This window comes from Triturus cristatus, chromosome 7, assembly GCF_964204655.1.
Source record: "Triturus cristatus chromosome 7, aTriCri1.1, whole genome shotgun sequence".
NCBI classification, from domain to species: Eukaryota; Metazoa; Chordata; class Amphibia; order Caudata; family Salamandridae; genus Triturus; species Triturus cristatus.
The window spans coordinates 1,612,145,631-1,612,164,421 of NC_140590.1; the positions used below are offsets into that span (position 1 = coordinate 1,612,145,631).

Below are 18,791 nucleotides of genomic sequence, written 5' to 3' on the forward strand. Positions count from 1 at the left end.
GAAAGCGAGATATCGCTATATGGTTGTTGGATCAAAAGAGTGTTGGCTATTAATGGACCAGATGGTCTATCAATTTCAAGAGTTGGAAGAAGACAATCAGAGGCAGAGTTTAACTTCGTCTCTAGATTGCTAGGGTTCGTGGGGTTTATCTTCTGATTAACATAATCAGGGTCTAATATGGCTTGCGAAGGTCTCGTTTTAGGGGGGGTGGTCGCCAGCCTCATTCTCAAGGTTTGAAAGTCATCCAGACCGGAAAAAGTGGCAAATCGATTTGAAACAGGAAAATTAAGATGGTGGCCCTCTGTGTTATCCGTGTGTTGTAAATAGGGTTTTGGGGGGTTTGACAAAAGGGAGCGGGGATAAAAATAACTTAGGACATGCGTCAAGATCCCCGCACCCCTTCTCACGGTGTACCAATCCACTATGTCAGGTAATACCCTGCGATCCCTGAAGTTGATGATGATAACATCTCCCTGAATGTCCTTTGGTCTGGATCCCAACCAACCTAATCTTCTCACATGGAGTATTTCGCCGTCAATATCGGGGGGAAGTGGCCTATTTTGACTTAGCCAATATACTACCTTGTTTTTAAGTTCCTGATGTCTTTCTGTTTTGCCAGGGGCAAGTTCCGGGACACCTGTAAGTATCACTACGTAAGGAGCTGCTTCCGGGGGTAGATTAGATCGATGTGATGAATCGTTCCCTTCCTATTATTCAAGGGTAACTGCATATTAGCATTATTGCGATGGGAGTCTACTGGCTTATAGGGTTGGTCGCCTCTTCTATCCCTTTCACAAGTAGTTCTCTCCTCTGTTGTAAGCGTGACAGCGTGTGTATTCTCCAAGCGGGCGGGTAGCAAGGCCGGACTGGCTGTTTGGTTGAGTGTGGGGGGCCCTGCATCAGTGGTAAGGGTAGACTTTTTCAGCAAGCAAGTATTCAATTCCCTATTTAGTGCAATGTTTATAGCAGTTGAAGCTTCTAAGGACGTTAACTGGGCTGCAATGTTTTTGACCCTCTCCACTAAAGGCAGAAGTAGTGATTTTACTAAATGCTCTATGTCGCCCATTAGGTTGGAGGGAAACGATGTTGGTGGCTGTGAACAGTCTTTTGGGGACTTCGCAGGTATTGAAGTCAGCGGAATATGGGGTGCAACTTTGGAGGTCTCAGGGTGACTATCTTTCCTCACTTTTTTCTGATGCAATCTTTTTTTAACGAAGGGCTCTGAGACGGTGGTTTTGTTTCTTACAGCCTTTCTCTTGTTGTTTTTGGCGGTTTTTGTTGGAATCGGATCCTCCGAAGAGATATCTAATGTGGATTGTGTGTTAAGGGTGTGTATGTTAATAGCCCTTGGTGTTTCAGATATGTCTGTTAAATCTTGCAGTTGCGGAGGGGAGCCAATGTCATGTGCGAGGTCGGTGCCCATGTTAGGCGTTGGGGGCTGAAAGTACATGCTGTATGTGGCCTAAAGACGAGCGCTAATGGTACAAGGGGTCCAAAGACAAACGGCGCTCTGTAATAGCCATCTCTTGCTCCAGCACTGTGGCGGCCCTAGTAATAAAATGATCTAGTGTCCCCCTAACAGAACCCCCCATCAAGGAATTCCTGGCTTTGCTAAGGCGAGAAGGCATAATGCAACTATGTTATCGATGCACTATCGCCTCATACGCAATACACAAAAATAAGCAGCTACTAATGTGTAGCAAATAAAGATAAAAAGGTATTTACATCAAATAGGTCCAACCAGGTGTCCGCATAAATAGTCCAGAACTAGCTCCCACAAGCGAATCTTCCAGAGACCTCTATAACGAAGCTAAGGGGTGGTGGCCCAGACCAGCCTCGATCGGCCGTAGCCGGTCCCACCCTTGACCCGGGCTTGTCCCGCGCACGTCCCCGCGGGACAAGGGACCAAGCAAAGCCTTAAAGCGCCTCCTGGCGCGCGAAGATGACGAGGCGGCAGCATTGCCTGAGAGGAAGCTGCGGGGCTGCTGGGAGTTGTGTTCCCAGGCCGGCGGAGCCAAGCCCGGCCGGCACAGGACTCTGGAGGAAACAACGTCCGTGCACCTCAGCGGAGCTCAGCCCAGCAACAAGCAGGTACCCCAGGCAGGAAAGAGACACCAGGGACTCAGCACCAAGCAAAGCCTTAAAGCGCCTCCTGGCGCGCGAAGATGACGAGGCGGCAGCGTCGCCTGAGAGGAAGCTGCGGGCTGCTGGGAGTTGTGGTCCCAGGCCGGCGGAGCCAAGCCCGGCCGGCACAGGACTCGGAAGGAAACGACGTCCGTGCACCTCAGCGGAGCTCAGCCCAGCAACAAGCAGGTACCCCAGGCAGGAAAGAGACACCATCCTATGCTCCTAAGACAACAAAAAAACAAGACCTCATCCTACGGGGAAAGAAAGGGCACAAACCTCATCGTTCCCGAGAGAGAAGGCAACGGGACACAAGCCATGATAAAGAGGACTCATCCCACTGAAAACAGCCAGCATGGGACCTCATCCCATGGGAAAGAGAATGCACGTGACCTCATCCTTGGGAAAGAGAATGCGCAGGAGCTTCACCTCATGAGCAAGATACGGCACAGTGCCTCCTACCATGGGAAAGAGAAAGTATGGGATCTCCTTCTCTGACAAAAGGCAGCATGGGACCTTGCTGTATGACAAGAGGTGGCACAGGACTGTAGGAGGAGGCAGGAGCTCATCCTCTGATGAGGAGACTCAGGACCTTGAGTACCTAAGAGGAGTGCAGTCAAATGGCAGCATACATAAAGGAGAAAGAAAATCGTGAACAGAGCAGTAGATCATAATTTCCCCAGTAGAAATAGAGCATATACGTCCCACCTTTAGTTCAAATTATTAAAGCAGTATCAAAAGACTCATTTCTAAATGGTGTGTGGCTACTCGATAGGGTGATGGCACCCCTCGGGGAAGTTCACAATCTCTTTGTATTGAGCTGTATATACGGTGCTGAAGGATAGTGAGCACCACCCTTCTCTCTGGTAAGTTGCCTAGGCTAACCGAACAATACTATTGCTGTCTCCAGCACACGCTCATTACAGTCCACATTAAGAGTGACAAATAAGTATTCAAATTGCATTCACTTCATTATTGTTCTTCTCATTGGATGTTCTCAAATCTTAGCCAACACGTGTTTCGTCGCATGTCTCGTGACTTCTTCAAATACCGTCAAATATCAAGCCCTTGTATTATAAAGAGATACAGAGCGGACTGGCAACAGAGGAGTATAAACACGAATTGACGGGATGCAACCACATAGAAGTTCCCCATACTCCGGGGAATCAAGGTATTGATATTTAACAGATGTCACTCATTCAAGATTTAAGGCCTTCTACTCCGGCTTTCGGGGACACAAGACATCCAAGAAGACTAGAGACTGTTATCCGGGTTGGAATTATCACCAGATGCAAGGGACTACTGACAGATTGAAGCCCTGAAGAAGTCGCGGGACATGCGACGAAACACTTTTTGGCTGAGATTTGAGAACATCCAATGAGTAGAACAATAAAGAAGTGGATACGATTTGAATACTTATTTGTGACTCTTAATGTGGACTGTAATGAGTGTGTGCTGGAGACAGCAATAGTACAGTATCAACATACATTAGAAGGGTCCTTTGATATGCTGGGGAAGGCTGTAACCTTTGTGAACAATTCAAATATGAGAAAAATACTGTCCTTGGAAAACATCTTGTAAGAAAATAATTAAGCAGAGATAAAACAAAAGCAATTTCTTTTGATGGATTTTCTTTTTTACATAAGCATTGTCTTTTTTTACATAATGACGAAAATAGTCTCTCATTTGCATTAATCATGTAATCAAAGCAGCCAAGGTGAATACTTGTCACTATATGTACTTTGGGATGTATTAGTGATATGAGTACTTCCACCCGTTCAAAAAAAACCCCAACAAACAGCATTTAAACTTGTGTGTGAATACGGTGTGACAATGGAGCATTGTTAATGGATAAAATCATGAGTGATTGAAGGGAATGGCAGTACTCTTACTTGATTTCAGATCCAAAATCAGTTAATAAAGAATCAAGGGATTAGGACCAAAGTAATCCAATAGAAGGGCAGAGCTTTGAAAATTAATTCCATTGCATAAGTGCAGGAAGGTCACATTCCTTTGAGTGGTGATGTGGACTATAATCATGAAGAAAAAGTGATGATTGCGGCACCAGTGTGAAAAGGAAACTGGAATTCGGGAATAACCTCAAGAGTTTTGTAACCATTTCCTGCAAAAAAACAAGAAGTAATGGTAAAACTCCAGAGCTGAATTATTACAGTCTATGTCATGAGCCCACAAGAGGATATACCTTAAGGGAGGGACCAATCCACACAGAAAATTCAAGGGAGGCAGCCCCACTATTTGCCACTGTTGGTGTCTGACCATTCAGGAGTGGCGAGACTATCATCCAGTGTATGCTAATCTCTGAGCAGAGCGTTAACTTGCGGCCACCAGAACTGAAGAAGCCGCCTAGATCAGTATCTGCTGACTGTGTTGCATTATCTCGATCAACATCCGCTCACCTCTCCGGGAGGAGCAGTGCAGTTGCTTGCCGGTCCAGAGTTGAGGAGCCTTCTGGATTGATTCCTACTGGCCATATTTTATTGTATCTACAGCTATAAAATAAGGAAGCAGCTTGAATCGGCATTTCTAAATGAAGTGCAACCTAGTTATCAGTTTCATGACATGGTGGATCTCTAAAGGATCTTGAGTGATGCAGTTTAGGACAGTGAAGTTCCTTTTTTGGGAATGTAGTCTCAGATTATACAGGGTGGGAGGGAGGTGTCAGGGGCACATTTGTTTTGTGATCTATTTGTGACATACCATCGAGCAAAAGTCAGGATCATAAGAGTGGAGTCAAATTGTGCTCAAGGGCATAAGATTCCTGTAAACGTCAACAGGGACTTGAAGGTTTCCATGTGTTGCAGTATCAAAAGAATCTTGGGCCTTGTGGTTAAAGGGTCTGTTGAGCTCCTAATGGACTGTGTTTTAGGAGGAGAATTATTTTGAGGGGAGAAAAATGTAACTAACTTGAAAGAATAGTCACAATTAGCTATTTGTCCTTGATGCTTTCATTACGTTTTTTTGTCAGTACATAAGAGACAATGGATTTCTAAATAATGACAAACCATTTTTTCTGTGCTGAAAAATTTCCCTATAAAGTGTTTACAGTGTTTGGCTGGGATTATATTTTTCTGATATTGGATGCATTTTCAAGTTATATAAGGAACATGTCCTCAGCCTCGTTCTTGAGAAAATATAAACATGAAACCCTTAAAGCTTTTGCTTACAATGAATGGAACTGAGGATGTTGGTAATGGAAAGAAAAGAAATGTTCGGCCCATCTTACCCGGTATCGCACTTCTGGTCGAATCATCATGGACATCCTTGCATGCTGACTCAGGGGCCTCTTGTATCCCACGGCTGACACTGGTCGCTTCATCATCTGCTGGTTACTGCAGAGCAAGAGGAACCCAATAATTATTCATGAGGTTTACTTAAATGTTTTCTGTATTTGGTTCCTCCGGTTCAAATCCATTTTCACACTACAAGCACGTCTTAAATACATCAACAGTGATTGGTTGATGTTCAGAGAACAACAGTGCTTGTGTGAATAGTGCAAATAAAATTACATCACACAGCACATCATACCATATACAACGCAAACTGAGCATCTCTGGGCCCTGGTCTTTCCAATGCTCCCTACACCTGACAGACAGTTTGAGAAGCTGACTTAGTATACGGTGCACACTTATGTAAGTGGGCATCCTGCACTAATCCAGACAATTCTTATAGCGATTTTAGTTGTCTTAGACAAGCTCTTTAAGTGGTAGCTGTGGAAAGCAGCCTTCAGGCTTAGTCCAGAAGGAGTGTAAAGCAGCTTATTTTACCAGAGCATAATCTTATTAGTTTAGATGAAAGTGCATTTATAAATATGTATTTATTATAAGACACTCACTAACGCATACAGATATCTCCTAACCAGAGATATACACAATGCACAAAATACTTTGCAATAAAAACAGGTAAGTAGAACAAATCACAGTGGTCGCCAGGGGGAGACTAAACCATATACTAAAATAGTGGTATGCAAACCACGACTTAAGTTGAGACTATACCCAGAAGATGTAGAAATGCCGGGGACCCAAGGAACCCCCCGATGTAAGTAACCAGGAACTCCACGGCGCCGTGTGCAGAGTGGGAACACAACTGCGGGCTCAATACAAGTTAATGAGTAAGTCGCTGTTGCAATTTTAAAGAAGAGGGACCCTTCCTAGTATTCCTGAAGAAACCCAGTGGAAGACAGAAGGTTGGAGAGCCACTCCACCCTTGGATACCCTAGGAACCAGGATACCTACACCAGGGAAGTCGGGTGCATAGGTGAGAAGAGGCGCCGGAAACCGCTGTCGAACTCCATGGAGGACTTCAGGAAGATGCCGCTGCTGGAGAAGGTGATAGTGTCTGGTGGAACCCAAAGGTGGATTCAAGATGAGAAGTACCTGCAAGCAGATGGGACAGAGTCTATGTCACTTGGGAGTGACCCGGAGGCCCAGAAGACGAATGCCCACCGAAGTCAGGTGTTGCAGGAGAGCTGACGGCATTGGAGCTGCAGCTGTGCGGACCAGGCGATGCTGTGGAAGACCAGGAGCCGTTTACGAGCTGTCCCACATCGGATGTTGAGAGTTGAGGGGTCGGTGTCCGTCGGGAGCACCAACAAGCCTTGGCAACTGCAAACAATGAGGAAAGTGAAAAAGGTGCAGTGTCTGGATCAGCAAAGTCCGGGGGACTCATCACAAGCAGGAGAGTTGAAGCAGGCTCGAGCAATCAGGGGAGCCTGCTGAATTCGAAGACGACCCTCAAGAGGACCCACAGGCCGAAGGCACTGGAGTAGCAAGAGGACCTCGAGCAGCTCACTAAAGATGCAGGCCTATGATGCAAGTAATGTGGTGAGGTCAAAGATATTGGTCACAGGAGAAGCTTGAGGTTGGGGCTAATTGGAGCTCGAAGATCTTGGAGGAAGGAAGCCAACAAGCCTTTGGCTCCGACAAGGGATACTGGCCTCAAACTTGGTGAGAGGACAGGGCAAGCCTTATGAGATGTGAAGAACCACCACCTGTGTTGCTGAGCCTTTCGGAGTCTGTGGGAGCTCAAGATCATCAGACAGGTCAGCCTCGCTGCGCAGCCTGCTGATGCAGGGAAGTGACTCCTTCACTTTAAGGGAGATTCCTTCAGGTGTCTTGGATGTCCACAGGCCTTGGAAGGTTCCTATTTGGAGCACAGACACAGACGTTGCAGCAGATGAGCAGGGCGACGAGACAAGGAGCAGCAGGAGCCTTCTCAGTTGCAGTCTTGATATCCAGAGTCAAGTCCAGCGAAGTCCAGAGTGCCCAGATGGTCGAAGAAGAAGTGGTGTCTTGATATGAATCTTGTCCCACGACGAATCTAGGGACCCACCTACAGGTAAGCCCTTAAGCACCCTAAGGAAAGGGTTGGGATGATTCAGGGTTCCCTCCCAGGGGAGGGGTTGAACAGTGGGGAGGATATTCCCATGTCCTTTGTCCAGTTTTGAGCCAGAGCGGGAGCCAATGGCTCCCTGAGCTAGTTTGAACTGGACTATGCAAGGAGGGCACCAAATGTGCCCCACAAGCAGACTGAGTGGCGCTGACAAGCACTCCCACAAATACACTTAACCCTGTCTGGGAGGTGGTTACACCTCCCTGTGACAGGATACCTATTGTTCTGCCTTCCCCTGCTCGAGGGCAGAATCGTGTCTCTGGTCGGCAGCAGCCATGTTGTGCTGTCCGGGTCTAGAAGACCGGTATGGGGAGCACTGAGGGCCTCTCGGAGGAGCTTTACAGTGAATGGAATCATACCTCCCACACAGTTTACGGTGTGCGGGTATGATTCCAACATGTTTGCTACCAACCATGACAGAGTTCGTTACAGCCAGTTTAGAGATGGTCATTGCATAAGGACGCATGGCCACTCTACGTATCGTAGTGGCTGATGCACTTACAACCCGGGAGAATAGACTCCGAAGGTTGTAGGGGTGTCCTGCTCATGCAGGAGCACCCTCACACTTAGAAAAAGGCCTGCTTTAGGGGTGACTTGTAGGTTTTAAGTGCAGTGACCTTAGATATAAGGAAACCTCTATCTTTTGTAACTGGTGCTAGCTCCAGCTTACACAAGCTGCAATGGCAGGCCTGTAGTTACAGTTAGAGTGATCTCCCATGGGTGGCATAATGCATGCTGCAGCCCATGGGGGACCCCTAGTGTACATATGCCCTGGGTACCTCAGTACTATATAATAGGGACTTATAAGGGTACACCAGTATCCAGTCTGGGAGGTATCCAAGTACTTACCATATCCAATTAAGGGGAGAAAGCACAGAGACTAGGGTCCTGGTTAGCAGGATCCCAGTCAGACTACTCAGAAACAGTATAGTACCAGGCAAAAAGTCGGGATAACCATAAAAGTAGATCCTACTTTCCTACACAGAGTATCTCTGGGCTTTTTGACTCCGCACACCAAATGCCACAGACAGAGTAACTCCAGTTTCAGTCTAACAATACATCAGCTGAAACACTGGCAACATGAAGAACATTTAGGTGGCTCTTACAACTCAACTTATTCCATAAGTTTATGGTCCACTTTAAACCTTTTTCCCCTAGATTCTGTACAACATGCCAGTACCAGTAATGACGCAGCTGAGAAGGCATTATGCTGCTTTTTTGGGACCGTGGCAGACCTCTCCAACATGAAAGCATATTTCTGTCAAAGACTTCCAATATAATTAAGGGTTTGAACCCAGCAGTGTTAAAAAGCTAGAATAATTTGTTACAGTGCCGACGTTTGGTGTGTTATGGGCTGGTCCTTGCTGCCAGTTTCATCTTTAATCAAGATCCACTTAACTAGATTGCATATATTGGGCCATGCCTCTACCTCTCCTCCCAACCCTTGAGATGGTTTAATCTGGCCTTCCTGCTCCAGACCCTTCTTAACCTTTCTTCCAGGTTGTCCAGACAAGGCGTATAGATAAAGGGCAGAGAGGTTAATGGCGTGTTTGGGTTGTCTCTTCCTTGTAGGGCCAGAAACCTTGGCCACTTTCGTTCTGGTCCTTTCCTGATCTGCTCTTATGCCACCCCTCCTCTTCTTACTAAAGCTAACCACATTCCTCCTGCAGGATCGAATACTAATGCGGACCAAAATAGCCCCCCTGCTAGACCAAGCCCATGTACTCTGCTTCTATACCTTGGTTGTCTAAGAGTGTCCCTGGGGAGAATGCATATGCACAGCAATGATCCCTGCACCATGACTGAAGCAGGTCTGTGAACCTCATGCATCTCACTGAACACTGTGGGCAATAAGAATCAGCCTAGTTAGTTTGAAGATTACTGATAGAACAAGTGGGATCGGACCTACTGATAAAAAGAGTGTTCCCCAGTGTGCCTGGTTGGTAATACTGGTAATACCTGGATACATAGCTGGGCATTTCTTATTTTTTGTGTTTGAGTAAGTTTATTTCTTGAAATCCCCAGTCACAAAACACGTTGCACAGCACCATTGACACACGATTTTCTTGAATTTCTACCAAGAGAATCTGCTTTCACATGTTGATAAGGAGGAAGAGAAACTGCTGTGATAAGCAGATTCCGCTCAATCAAGTATTTCCGAAATATCTGGGCTTCTACAGACTGAGCTCTTGATATTGTACCTCTCTTAAAACACTTGTGTTGGTCCACAGGGCACTTCACCACTCAGGTGCATGCTATCTCAGGACAAGAATTAGCTTCTATGTCTCCCCAAGAAACCAGTGATCAACCTGTGATCAGCCAATACCCTTCTGGCCAGAATTTCGAGGATTCACTGTATCAGAGTTTGGGGAAAGTCCTTCTCTTTTCTAGGGCCGTCAGCATGGAACAATCTCCCAATATAGCTGTGGTCAATTGATGCAATTCACTGTTCAGAAAAAATGTAAAACATGGCTCCTTAAACAGGAATAGCTGGCTTATTTGCACTCTGTATTTGTGGCCTGTGTGCAGAGTGCCAGGACCATCCTCGGAGTAACTGTGCACTATAAAAGTCATTTTTCATACATTCATTCATCCCTGCCTGTTAATGTAATGCATCACTGTATTGTCAATTTGAACAAGCAAGAATGTTGTTTTGAATCGTGGTAGAAAATACTTGAGGGGTAAATGAACTACTCTGAACTCCAGTAGGTTGTGGTAGCAAGTCTTCTTTCTTCCAACGACATTCGCTGAGCGTAAAGCAGAGTCACATGTGACCCCCAATCTAAAAGGAAAGCATCAGTTACAATGGTTTGGGACAGAGCGTTAATATGGAAACAAACACTCTTCAGGGGATTGGTGTATCGTTACCACCAAGGAGGAGTTGATGACAACCTGAGAGAGAATTAACATGTCTTCTCAAGTGCCTCAGATCTGGCTCAATTAGTCTTCCAGGCATAGTTGCAATGGTCTTATCTGTAAGCGGGGCTTGGGACAAGAAAGATGAAGAATGCCATGGAGCCCAGTAGTCATCAAATGTGACTGGCCATCAGGTATCATTTGAAGCATTTGATACTTCAGATGGATATGACAGGGTCTTTTCCGCAGCACACACTAGCCAATTGCATATCTATGATCGCTCCTAGGTAATGATTTGCCTTAACTGAGATTGTCTGAGACTTTGTATGATTCACTCTGCGGCCAAATCATTGAACTACAGATCCTGCTATGTTGTAAAGAGGCTGAGTTTCCTGAAATGTTGAATTCTTTCAAGCCATTGTCCAAGTAGTGGTAGATGAAAGTTCTCATCTTCCTGAGATGTGTAGCAACTACTGCCATGCACTTCAAGAATGTCTGTGGTGCACACTTGAGAACGAAAGCTAGGACTCTGTATGGATAGTGCACATTGGCCACCAGAAATCTTAGAAATTTGCAATGTTTTTGTTGGGCAGGAATGTGATAATGGGAATCTTAAAGATCTCAAAGAATAGCCTGTTCCACAATATTCAGCACCCATCTCGCTTTTGTCATTTTAGTCTACTCTTCCCAGATCAATGCTGGTGCTTCCACCCCGGTTGGAGTGATGAACAGAATAGGGGGGAAATGGGCATTCACTGCTTGGATGGGATGCCTGCAACAGCTAGTTTTTGATTATTGCCTCTTCCTTTTGTGAATGTTGGAGGCTGGAAGGCCTTTTGATGTTGCGATTTGTCAGTAAAGCTGACGCCATGAAGGGGCTTATACCCTCTGTTGCGGATCACTCTTGTAGTAGTGTTTGTAGTGGAATTTCCTGTACTATTTTCGGTCCACAGCCATGAGTATCACCAACTCTTCCTTCATGAGCTGCATTTTTTGGCCGCTTGTACTCCAAACAGGGCGGTTTCAGAGAGTTTAGAATTCTCTATTGCGCCTCTGGTTTCAAACCGTTAAGCAGAGCAATGAAAAGCAATATAGGTAAGCCCATGACAATAAGGTATAGTTTCTTATCTGTAACTCCAGTTCTCTTGTAGGGGTATTTCCATGATAGTCATAAGTGTTGAATAGTCCCGCCCATCTGCGTGGAACCCGGAGCACTTTATCCAATATAAATTCTTAAGTGCTGAAGTTCACCTTTCTTCGGGAAGGCCTTGAAAAGTCACTTAAGAAATTCATAATGCAGCCCAAGGACAAGGTTACAGTGGCCAGAATTCTTCATCTCGGAGTTGCAAAAGAATAGGCTGTAATGAAATATGCCCCTAGTACATGAATAATTTTGTAAGGGCACAGAAAATGAACCTTTTGCTATGATAGAAACAGAGATGAAGAATGCAAGGCTATGTAGCCCATAGGCTGCCATTTTCACGTAAGAAAAAGGAGGCTGTGCTTTTAAAAGCAGAGAGACCTGCAATATCCCATCATGCTCAGCCAGAGGCAGTTACCTCAGTTCTTTTTGAAGGCTGTACTAGAAGAGTAATAGAGCATGAAATTGTTGGTCTACTCCAATGGAGAGGTGGGGGGGTTGCTTATGACTTATGGAGATACCACTACGAGAGAAATGGAGTTACAGGTAAGTAACTAGGCCTTCTCTCATAGGGGGTTTCCATGTATAGTCATAAGCGTTGAATAGAATAGCAAGCTCATCCCCCCTTAAGCGGGGGAGTACACAGAACCACAAAGGTTTGTACACAGCTAGGCAAAAAGATTTCTGAGGGATCCTTGTCCTACTTCAGCATCTGCTCTAGCATCTGTGTCAAGGCAGGTGCGTCTAGTGAATGTGTTTATTGATCTCCAAGTAGCTGCATTGCAGATATCCGCCAACGGAATATTCCTCATCAAAGCCATAGTAGCTGCCTTACCTCTAGTGGAGTGAGCCTTTGGCCTACCAGTAAGAGATTTATTAGCTAGCTGATAACAGAGGATGCAAGAGACGATTCACCTGGAGACAGACTGTATGGAGGTAGCTAGACCTGTGTGAACTGGGCCATAATTGATAAATAGGTGTGGTGATTTGCGAATAGATTTGGTTTTATCCAGTTAGAATTTTAACACTCTTTGCAGCCAGTGAGTGGAGAGCTCTCTCCACAGAAGAAGGGTTTTGAAAGAACTTGGTTAGAGAGATAGTCTTATTTACATGAAAAACGGAGACCACTTCAGGAAGGAACCTGGGATGGGTACGCAACACTACCTTGGAAGAGTGGAAGACTGTGCATGGCTCATGAGCACAAAGGGCCTGTATCTCACTAACTCTCCTAGCTGGAGTTATTGCCACACAGAAAGCAGTTTTCCAAGTGAGATACTGAAGTGAAGCCTTATGAATAGGCTCAAAAGGAGGAAGCATGAGGTGAGAAAGCACTACATTTAGCTCCTATGGAGGAGAGGGACGTCTAATCAGAGAAAAAACCTTGTTTAACCCCTCCAGAAAAACTTTAATAACTGGAATCTTAAAGAAAGAGGTTTGTGAAGGACTTCTCCTGTATGCCGTGAGTGCAGACAGGTGGACACTGATCAAAGAGTATTGGAGGCCAGATTTAGCAAGGTGTAACAAATGCGGAAGAATGATATCCTCCTGGCAAGAAGTGGGATCGATCTGCCTGGAAGATCACCAAATGCAAAATATTCTCCATTTAAAAGACACAAGCCGATTGTGTAGATGGTCGCTTTTATTCCTTTAGAATGTCCAGACAGACCTGAGGTAGGTTTAGATGACCATACTGCACTATCTCAGGAGCCATGCTGCCAAACTTAAGGAGGAGAGTTTGGGGTGTATTGTATTGTAATTACTTTTATACAGGGCTTACTACCCCCGACGAGTCGCCGAAACGCTTTTATGGCGAGTAGCACACTATTTCGGAACCCATAAAGGATTAGTGTTGAATTAGTATAGTGAAATATGAAAGCAATTTGAGTGGTGGATAGGTTAGTCAGTTATTTGGATTCAGAAGGATAGCGGAGGGAAAAAAGGTTTGCATTTATTTAGTGCCTGCTACCCCTGATGAGGTGTTGAAGCGCTTTTTCGGCGAGTAGCACGCTACTCTGGAACCTATAAAGGATTAGTATAGTGAAATATTAGCAGACATGTTAGTCTGTTATTTGGACTGAAAGGATAGTGGAGTGATAGAAGAGGGAAGGATTTGGAGTTTTTTTAATTTTTATATTTGTTTTGGAGGTCATAGCAGTAGGAGGAGGCTTGGGATGAGTAAAAGGGATGTGGAGGAGAAGAGTCAGAGGGAAGGGTTTAGAAAGGCTTGTTTTGGGGGATCGGTATAGTAAAAGAGGTATGAGCTGATGCAAGGAGGGGTAGAGTAGGGAAGAGTCTAGAAAGGCTTATTTTGGCAATCATAGCAGTGGTATAGGGTTTAGGATGAATGAGAGGGTGGAGCTAGAGGATATACTTTTAGGGGTATAGGGTGAGAAATAGGGTAGTGCATTTAATATGCTAAATTAGAAGAAAAGTAGTAAATATATAGATCCATAAGTACATGGAAAATATATAAAAGCATAAAGGAAGTAAGTATATGTAGATTAAAGATATTGATAGAGGTAAAGGGTGAGAAACTGTAGTGCATTGAAAAGAGCAGTAGAAAGAGGTTGGAAATGTAACAGAGTGTTGAGGTAGAGGATATATTGAGAGAGGTATAGGGTGAGAAATAGGGAAGTGCATTGGATATGCTGAATTAGCAGAAAAGTGATAAATATATAGATCCAAGTACATGGTATTGAAATGAGTAAGAGTTGAAGTAGAGGGTATACTGAGAGAGGTATAGGGTGAGAAATAGGGAGGTGCATTGGATATGCTGAATTAGCAGAAAAGTAATAAATATATAGATCCATGGACATGGAAGGTATGTAGATGCATAAAGGAAGTATATATTTATTAAAGATGCATTAAATAAATTCCGGCTTTCAAATGTTGTACTTAAAAATGTATTTTATTTGTTTTAAAACAATTATTCTTCATGTTCACACAAAGTAATATGCATTTATAGGTACATATCTATAGTACAAATAAATGCTTATATACAGAGGGATATGCTGTACATTTCTGCTGCGTATGATGCTTATGTGGGGAAGAGCCAATTATTGAGTAGTTTTCTGAAGATAAGGTGGTTGTCCGTGGATCTTATGTTGGGGGGAGGGGGGGGCGTAAAGAGTTCCATAGTCTGGCTGCTTGAACAGAGAAGGATGTGCCACCCATGTTTTTTTTCTTGCATCTTTGGTGTAGTAGTTGACGTCTGAACTTCGTGAGAAGGTCCGGACTGCACGACAGCCTGAGATGTGGACGGATACACCAGTGAAGCAGGTCTGGGAACCACAGTTGTCTCGCCCATTCTGGAGTTATGAGGATCATCTTGGCTGTCGTGGTGCACAGTTTGCGCAGGACATCCAGTATCAGAGGAAAAGCGTACACACATTTTTTGGACCATTCGATCCATGACCTTGGATGGCAAAATCTGGCTGTGAAATCACGTCATTGGTTGTTTTCCGCTGTGGCGAAAAGGTCTGTAGAGGGTGTGCCCCAGAAGTTGAAGGTGTCTTGCACGACTTCTGCGTTCAGTACATGCTCGTGGTTTTCATCGAGAACCTTGCTGAGCACTTCTGCCAGGATGTTCTGCACACCTAGGCGGTGAACAGCAATCAGATTCAAGTCCCTGGCGAGAAACCAGTGCCAGATCGTTTGAGCTTCTCATGACAGGGCTCTGGACTGTGTTCCTACCTGCCTGTTCAGGTAGTACATGGTGAGGGTATTGTCTGTCTGAATAAGAAGGTGTTGGTCATGAACGAAGGATGAAACGCCTTGAGTGCCAGGTGAACTGCACAGAGTTCCAGGAGGTTGATATGTTATGTCTGTTCTTTCAAGGACCATGTTCCTTGTATTTGCAGGTGATCCATGTGGGCTCCCCACCCCAGCAGCGAGGCATTCATCACTATGATCTGTGCTGTGTCCTGCTGGTGAAAAGGCATTCCCCACAGGAGATTTTTCAGGGAACACCAACACTGGAGGGATTCCACAGCATGAGCGGATAGGCTGATCTTGTCCTCCCTGAGAACTGGTTCCACTGATCCTACCAGCACTCCTGGTGAGCATACGGAATCAGAAAAATGCATGAGGCTTTCGAGCCATGGAGAGAGCAGACTATGCGGACTGTTGGACGGGCCATCCTCTGGAGGGTGTGGCATTTCTAGAGATGGAAAAACGTTGTTCCTCTGAAGGACAAACCTTTTACTGAAGCATATCGATGGTAGCACCTAAGTAATGCAACCTCTGGACTGGTGTTGAAGTGTACTTTTGAAAATTGATGTGAAGACCCAAGCGATGAAGCAGATCGCAAGTCCATTGGAAATACTCTAGAGCTTCTTTGAAGGTGGACGCCTTGATCAGCCGGTCATCCAGATAAGGATAGACAAAGATTCTGTGTTTTTGTAGATGAGCTGTCACCACAGCCATGCATTCGGAAAATGTCCTGGGTGCCGATTTGAGGCAGAATGGTAGAACCGCGTATTGGTAGTGACTCTGCCCCAGGACGAATCTGAGAAAATTACGATGGGACTTTGCGATGGGAATGTGGAAAGAAGCGTTGTCAAGGTCTATTGTGCAAAGCCAGTCACCCCCGTTGAAGTTGAGAGTAAATTTGATGTAACAGCATCCTGAACTTTTCCTTTTGGATCCACTTGTTTGCGATTCCGAGGTCAAGAATAGGCATGAACTCGTTTGCCCTTCTTTGGCACGAGGAAGTACCTGGAGTAAATACCTTCACCTCGTTGGTTTCGAGGGACCGATTTCACCGCTTTCTTTTGGAACAGTGTGTTGACTTCCTCTTGTAGAAGCTCGAGGCGAGACGTGGACAGCCTTGGTGGAATGGATGATAGCCACGTTTGACAATATTCAAGACCCAGGTATCTGTTGTAATGCATTGCCACTCTGCCAGGTAATTTGCAATGCCTCCCCTGGAATGGGTAACGGAAGGTGCGGTGTGAGCAGATTCAAGGTTATGATGCCGCGGCTTGTCGGCCCCTCTGTTGCTTACGTGGAGACTGGTAGGGCCGATGATACTGGTGTGATCTTCCAGACTGCCATTGAGGGGTATGAACCTTCTGTGACAGGAAACTACTGTGGTCGGGTTGGAATGGACGTTGCTGGTCTATAGGTTTCTATAAACCTACAGCTTTCAAAGTATCCATCTCCATCTTCATTCTCGCCATTGGCGTGCAAGCCAGAGTGTGGAGTCTGATGGTGCGATACATTAGAGGAATGTGAGTGTCCATCGCGAGAGTGATGGCGAGTCCTTGAACGAGATCTCCTAGATGTTGGTGTAACAGGAACCTGAGGCACCCCAGGAGAGGGAATGACCGGTGTCGGTAGAGATGGAAGCTGAGGTGCCAGCTTAGGAGGAGGAGCAGGTAGTACCGGAAGCAGGGTCACTGGTGAAGCCGGTGAGTCCGGTTGAGGAGATACCAGGATGGGAGAATAGTGTACTTCTACCAGTGATGGTGATCTAGAGTGAGAATCAGATGAAGAGTAGATTCTCCTTCTTTTGGTGGGTTGTCGCGGTCTCCTCGACATCGATGAACTTCGACGTTGACCTCCGTCATCGCCAACTAGTTTTCGATGACGATCTGCTCCTATTTCAACATAGGCTCGCTCATGATGTCGACCGGCTTCTCGACATCGACCACTCTCGCCATTGCATGGCTCTCGCCGTCGATCGCCCACTTCTCAGTGACAGCGAGTCGAAATACCTCTACGTCTAAGCAGGTCTCGCCGTCTGTTGTCGGTGCAAGGTGGTTCTGGACATCGAGCGTCGACGTTTGTGTGAGCCAGTCAATGACGGTGAGCATGTTGGTGCCATACCTCCTCTCGACGTCGACTGGGACAGAGATTTTCTGTCTAAAAAATGCCTCTCAGACCTCCCACGACCACTGGAGGCTGAGGAAAGAGCTCTGGTGGAAGAGTTACCACCCCCCCGATCAGAGGTCCCACTGGCTTCTTGCTGTCTTCTTTCTTCCCTTCCGGCGAATCTTCTCCCTGTCACGCAAGGTTCGTCTGGAGAAGGTCTTGTAGATTTCACAGGAGGCAGGAAGGTGAGAGGATGGTAGACAAATAATACAGACCTCGTGGGGGTCTGTTTTTGCCATTTTTCTGCCACAGCGAGGGCATTTGTCAAAGAGAGATGGAATTTTAACTAGGAAAAAAAGTATTTATCCTGTCAGGAAAATACTTCCCTGAACAAAGAAAGACAAAAGACGTCAAGAGAAGCAAAAAAACACAGAACTTTAAATTTCTATACTGAAGAAAATATCTAGAAAGGTTGAGATCAACTCCACGGGTCCTGTCAGAAGGAGCGGGGAAAAAAAACTGAGGTAAATGCCTCTGGCTGAGCAGGATGGGATATTGGAGGTATTTCTGCTCTTAAAGGCACAACTACCTTTTTCTTCAGTTACAATGGCCGCCTATGGGCTACATTGCCTTGCACTTCTTCATCTCGGTTTCTCTCATATCAAAAGAGTTTGTGAAGGTTCTTTTTCTGTGCCCTTACAAAGTATTCAGGTACAAGAGGCATATTTAATTACAGACTATTCTTTTGCCACTCCAAGATGAAGAATGCTGGCCCCTGTAGCTTTGTCATTGGGCTGCATTATGACTAAGTGACTTTTCAAGGCTTTCCCAAAGAAGCTATATGGATAAAGTGCTCCGGGGTCCACGCAGATGAGCGGGACTATTCGTCGCTTATGACTATACAGGAAATCCCCTACGAGAGAACCATGGATGGCTAAATAGGTTAAGTCAGCAGCAGCACATATCACTTGGTTGAATACAATCACCCCATTTGTGTAGTATCTTTGAAAAGTCATCTGCGGCGTACCACAAGGATCTTCACTCAGCCCCACCCTCTTCAACATCTACATGAGCCCCCTCGCGGCCATCGCACGCCAACACAACCTCAATATCATCTCCTACGCCGACGACTCTCAGCTGATCCTCTCCCTCACCAACGACCCAGCCACCGCCAGAACCAACCTACACGAAGGGATGAAAGACGTAGCCAAGTGGATGAAGAACAGCCGCCTGAAACTCAACTCAGACAAGACGGAAGTCCTCATCCTAGGACCAGCTTCCTCCGCCTGGGCCGACTCCTGGTGGCACCCTGCCCTGGGCAGCGCACCCAAACCAACGGACAACGCACGCAACCTGGGCTTCATCCTGGACTCCTCCCTCTCGATGACTAGACAAGTCAACGCCGTCTCATCTTCATGCTTCAACATCCTACGCATGCTCCGCAAGA

At 45.8% G+C, this 18,791-nt stretch overlaps 1 protein-coding gene across 1 annotated transcript in view; it reads right to left on the bottom strand.

The window, feature by feature from the left end:
- KIF3B (kinesin family member 3B) overlaps positions 1–18,791 on the bottom strand; it is a 112,891-nt gene that overhangs the window by 9,691 nt on the left and 84,409 nt on the right. The window contains exon 7 of the mRNA XM_085619494.1: positions 5,369–5,474. Within this exon, the coding sequence (XP_085475620.1) occupies positions 5,369–5,474 (106 nt within the window). The remainder of the gene's footprint in view (positions 1–5,368; positions 5,475–18,791) is intronic.